The sequence below is a fragment of the Mastigoproctus giganteus genome, chromosome 7 (genome assembly GCF_048544385.1).
Source record: "Mastigoproctus giganteus isolate SK-2022 chromosome 7, ASM4854438v1, whole genome shotgun sequence".
In the NCBI taxonomy this organism is placed as follows: domain Eukaryota; kingdom Metazoa; phylum Arthropoda; class Arachnida; order Uropygi; family Thelyphonidae; genus Mastigoproctus; species Mastigoproctus giganteus.
The window spans coordinates 63,170,768-63,176,767 of record NC_143581.1 but is presented as its reverse complement, the minus strand read 5'-3'; the positions used below and the strand labels follow the sequence as shown (position 1 = coordinate 63,176,767).

Sequence of the window (6,000 nt, the reverse complement as noted above, 5' to 3'; positions counted from 1 at the left end):
TCCACGCATCTCTCCCTCTACGCAACGTTCAAATGGGCTCCTGCGACTCCAACAGGTCTTACCGTCCGTTGCACTCTTTAACCCCATGTATAGTCGACTACTACACGACTAGGAACTGTTGCTTCATTAGTTGCTTATCGCCGCTAGAGGGAGTCACTGTCCAATTCTGTCTTGAAATATAAGCGTGCTTCCAGCTGCCGATAACTTCCAGATCAGCTGTCGTGGGAGACTGGGGCTGCGACTGTAGCACAGAGTCGATGACAGCGGACGGAAAACACATACGGAATAATTTGGACACCCAAGGTGCGGAGTGTCCCTTTTCTCCCTTCGTCTCCTTCTCCTTGACGCAGGCAGACCAGTTCCGATGGCTAGAGAACTTATCATTTCAGGTAGGTCGTAAATTTAGACACGTGGTTATCGATTGACTAAAGATCGCGTGCTCTCCTTACGTGCGGCGTGCGGTTTCCGGTAGAAAATCCTGCCTGCTATTCATGTTGTCCGTGAAGAATGATACCGTTGTATTTTTCCTAGATGTGTAGTAGTCGAGCTAGTAATGCGCATTATGCATGGCTCTGAGTTTCGAAATGCGGTAGAAAAATCATTGAACGATGCAGTTTTTGTTGTTGGCGGCTTTAAAAATGCATGTTGTGTTCTTAATCTCGAATCATGTTTGCGGCTTGAACTCTGTTCGTACTGTAAGAGACAAAAATATAATACAAAATTGCAACGTACATTCATTGATTAATGCACAGAGATTCTTAGTTTTTTTTTTTTTTTGGCAGAGATTTGAATGCGTAGTTTTTGGTTTATTTTTAATCTATTTCAGTTTTTTCTTAAGTTTCTTTATCTTTGATTACCTAAACTTAAGGTATTTTAATTGAAATATTATCCTTTCATGTTTGTATAATATCCCTTACAGCTTATTAAATGGATGTGCTAATTCCGAGAGTTTTTATAATTGCAGACACCTAACTTGAATTGTTTTAACGAAAATTATATTTAATGGAGAGAAAAAGAGCAGTTTCTTGAATTGTATTGTATTGAATTGAATTGTATTTCTTGAATTCACTGTATTCCTTAGAAATAAGGATCACTTTTGTCCTTTTTTTTTTATATCAGATATAAATTAGTTTTTCTTTCTCGTCTTGATCTCGGAGTGTTTCTTACCTTGATCACGTTTCATCCTCTCTTTCATCTCACAAGAAGACTTCTAGCATCTCAAGAGTCGAGTGTGATGAATTAACAACGGTGCTATATAATCGATACCACCATTTGTCGTTTTTTCTTTATTTTTGACTTCTCCTTGATCAGAAAAGATGACCCCATGAGAAAGAAGGTTGTTAGATGGCTTTCCTTGAATTCATAAGATTTTTATTTCATGAGTCTACGTATAGGATTACTGCTATCATTAAGCAGTTATATGACGAAATCTGGTTTAAAATACGATTACCGATAATGAAATCTGATTTTTTTTTTCCCTGGCAGAAACTGAACTTTTTGACATTAGAAGAACAATACTCAAAGATAATTAGTGACTTTGCAGAATTTCGATTCTGCATATGGAAGGGCCTACCCTTTGTTATCCAGAGATATTCACCGAATAAAAAGAAACATGAACTGAAGTTTTACCAACACCTTGTATTAAGCAGCGAAGGGTATTTCTTAACGGCTAACTAAAAATAGCCCAGAATATATTTTCAGCAACTGTTGGAAACGCTGATGACTTGAATAAATTTTCGGAACTGTTACATATTTATTTAGCACGTAAGAATTCTTTGGAGCTATCTAGGCCTGCAGTTAATGGAAAATTGAGTACCCCTTGATGGTCATATTGCTCTCCTGTCCTTTAATATTTAGCAAAAATTGCTCCTGGATTCCGGCTAATAATTGTCTGGTGTAAATTACTTCTTGTATATTGCATAATGCTAGGGATTCTTACCACGCTGAGTAGGAGACTGTTATGAAACTAGTCATTTGGTTTCATAGCAGTCTTAAATTTTCGTTACCGAAGCACATGTGGCTATGGTTAACGGGCGCGGTCTCTCTTTCGGGCTTCACCGCACTGTATAATATTCCCTTTAATATACTAGCAGTAATGTGTTCAAGGATATGCTTGCTTTATAAGAAAGTCTTTTAGGTAGTAAAAGTTGGAGCAAATTTTAATTACAACGAAATGCTTTTGGTTATCTGAAGTGCAGCCTCCCGAATATATGTTCCCCAAGAAACGATGTGCAGCAGAAGCACTAGATAATAGCACATATACGATACTGTTTGTGAATTTATTAGAACTCTTTTGAATAAATTTGCAGTTAATTGTTTCATAATGAAATATTTTACTGTAAAGCTGTAAGTTAATGAACCACTAAAAATTGATTCATAGTTAATTAGTATAATTTAAAATACTGCTCGGTTTCTGAACTGATGAAACTATGCTTTAGTTGTTTAGGGTAGGCTCTCAACTTTTTTTTTTCAGATGCACATCACTTATGATATTTGAGATGGAAACAACAGACCACAAAAAATATTAAACGATGCATGCAAATATATCGGTAATTACTTTTTTGAATAAAACGATATGTACTCATACTTTAACATATCGTAGTATACGTTGAGTTGTTATAAGCATAGATGTATTCCCATCACTGTTAATAACATTTTTTTTTTTTTTTATGTGAACCCCAAACACGAGAGGTATTAGAACCTAAAGTACTTAGTACTGTGCTTGGGTTGGAGGTTGAGAAGACGAAAGAAGTTATTTGTTGACATTGGACTTGAACTTCTGTAGATTGTAATTTTCAGGAAATACGTATTAAGGAAGGTTGTTCCAGAAAACGGCAGTTGAATGAATAAACGAGGACGATGAAAAGTTGGTTCTGTGAGTTTGAAGTTGGACAGTAAATGGATGTTGGCGGCACGTGTTAAGACTGTTTTGAAAGAGAGAGCGGGAATTATAGAAGCCAAATCAGAAGAACAGTGCCCATGGAAGTATCTGTAGAAGAGGCATGCAGAGAAACAGTACGTCTATGAGAAAGCGAGTGGAGAGACTCTGTTAGAGATGAATCATTAATTAACCTAACTGCCCTCTTCTGAATGGGATCAAGAAGCCTGAGAGAGATTTTGGGGGCACCACCCCAGATGTGGGAACAATATTCCATGGCAGGGCGGATTTGCGATTTATACAGCGTGAGCAGCTGTTTGGAAGAAAAGTAACGCCGACAGCGAAAGGGAAAACCAAGTTTTTTAGATGCAGAGGAAGCAATATTTGTAATGTACTTGTGCCAAGAGAGATTAGAAATCAGGATAATCCCCAAAAGAGATATATCATTTTGCCTAGAAATCAGAGTGTCACTAAAGATAAACATAGGAGCAAAAGAATCCTTTTTGCGAGATATAATACAAGACTGAGTTTTAGAAGGGTTGAAATCAACTAAGTTGTCTTTGCCCCACTGGAGAATTACCTGAAGATCGGCATTTAAGGAATTGGTAGCAGATTTTCGAGAAGTTGAAGCTGATTGAGCAGGACAAGGTTTCTCAAAATGGAAAGTGGAATGCAATGTGCTATCATCGGCAAAACTATGGATAGGATTTCCAGTCAATGGAAGAAGGTCATCAGTACCAGATTTTCTCGTCTACGGTGGATCTCAAAGCAGCAGCTGCTACACGTCCGACATCCTGTCACTGTTAAAAGGTTCATCACCTCCACCATCTACCACGCCATTCTTCTATGGTGCAGAAATATGGGCCTCCGCTGCACATACAAACCTCAAGCGGGTGTACACCGCTGAATACTGGTTACTGAAATGGGCCAGTAACAAGCTTCGGCTACTTCCCGCTACCACAACCACCATGATGGCACAAGCACTCGACATCCCGAGGATGAAATTCCTGATCGTGGAAAAGAGGCTGGTCTTCACAGCCAAACTCATCACAGACCAGATATAATCTCCAAATATTTGGAACGCTTGCTCTTGGAGGATTCCACAGCCAAGCCTAAGGTCGGTACCAGCACTCGTGGCTTACCACAACAGGCTTGTACTTACTGAGAGATTTCTTTCCAAGCAGATGCTCCCCGCCCTTAACCGTGTGGACGCCGACATTGACAGCATAATAAGTAAGAAGAAGGATAGACACAACTTTATCAAAGCCCTTGAACCCTGATACAAATACATAGTGTGCATAGTGTTAGGGTCAGGCGCCACCTGTGATTTCTCACATCTGCGCCATATGTACGCTGTGCAGAAATACAGAACTACTGTAAATGCCAGAAAAGTGTTGTCTGTTGTATATGACATATTGCGTTAGGTTCTGTTGGGTGTCCTGGCATTTGGCCGCAGGGCCCCTGGTGGGACCTCACGTTGCCCGCACACACCGCTAGGAGGTAGCCAGGCTGCCCAATATTCTCTGGCTGGTCTCCACCAAATACAGCATAAAAACTCTCTGTGTTTTTATGCTGTATTTGTATTTCTTTTGCATTCATGATCGGTATTTTGTAGCCTTTTGTATTTGTACGCCGTACTTATCTTATCTATATGTGAACCCCTGGCGCTCGTCGCCGTGATGGAATATTGTGCTGTAACTCTACTTCACAATAAAGATTTATTTATTAATATACAAGAGGAAAAGAGTGAGGGAAAGAACTGAACCTTGGGGGACACCGGCATTAGTGGAGAAGTTAGAAGACAGAGAGCCATCTACCATCACCCTCAGTGAGCGATCAGAGAGAAAACTAGACAACCAATTACTAAAAACAGTTGGCAAACCATAAGATGGAAGCTTGTTTAGAAGACCTTTATGCCAAACACGATCAAAAGCGTTTGAGATGTCAAGAGCAACTACTTGTGTTTCACAGATATTTATTTAAAGTATACCCAGTAAAATAAAATAAAATAAAATATTTCCAGAAGCTTTCGGAACTCGTGTCCCTTTCTCAACTGACAGAATTTTTTTTTTTTTTTTTTTAATACATTACAAGCAAAGTGTGGCACGTTACTCATTCGTCATTGTTGTAGCACGGACGTGTGCTGCCTTGCGCCAGTGATCATCCATCAATAAAACGGTTGTCTCCAGGATTGGATGTATACGCATGCCTTTCTGGCGATTTAATGCCTTAGGGTTGTTCATTATGTTTAGTGACTCTAGCCATAGGCGGTGGCGAAAGTGTCGCGCGTGGTCCACTATCTCAAAGTCGCGCTTGGGGTCAAGATCGTGGTTGGTAGCCCAAAAATGTTCTGCAAGCGCGGACTGGTCAGTTTCGGCAAGCCGGATTGCTCTGTCGTGTTCCGTGAGGCGATCCTGGAGACGTCTCGATGTCTCACCTACGTAGCAACTGTTACAGGCCCTACAGGTGATACGGTACACTACATTGCTGCGTAAGACAGGTGTGACAGGGGTCTTCACACTGGAGACAAGTGAACGTAGGTTCCTACCTGGTAATTGTACACATTTTATGTTGTAACTTCTCAGGATCTTCGAGATACGTCCTGACACTCCTGGATAGTACGGAATGTAGGCGGATGATATGCCGACTTGCTTCGGAGGTCTTGGGTTGGAAGTAAGTTCTTGTGCCTGTAACAAGCATCTGTTTAGTACATGGGATGGATAACCGCATCTGGTTAAGTCCGCCTTCACACGGGAGATCTCGTTACGTCTAATTGTGTCGGTGCTGGAATGGCTCCAGGCCCTGGAGAACAGGGTGCGGGCAGTGCTATTGAGATGGCTTGGAGCGTGGCCGGACCCGTAGTTGGTGAATTGACCGCACCACATGGGTTTGCGGTATACTGAGGTCTCTAGATGTGGGCCTACGCGATGCACTAGCACGTCCAGAAACGGGAGCGAACCGTCCACCTCTGATTCTACGGTAAACTTGATGAAATTGGATAGAGAGTTGAGGTATTCTAGTAGTACCGTTTCAGAACCACGTGGTATTATGGTAAAAATATCGTCGACATATCTACACCACGTTGTAATAGGTGTAGGTGGGTTCTGGTGTATCTGCTTCTC

General features: G+C 40.9%; 1 protein-coding gene across 1 annotated transcript in view; it reads left to right on the top strand.

Annotated features, from left to right (window-relative positions):
• Window positions 1-249: 249 nt before the first annotated feature.
• Window positions 250-6,000, top strand: part of LOC150082958 (protein O-mannosyl-transferase Tmtc3-like) — a 373,607-nt gene continuing 367,856 nt past the window's right edge. The window contains exon 1 of the mRNA XM_090376938.1: window positions 250-389. Coding sequence (XP_090233064.1) covers window positions 365-389 — 25 coding nt within the window. The 5' untranslated portion in view covers window positions 250-364. The remainder of the gene's footprint in view (window positions 390-6,000) is intronic.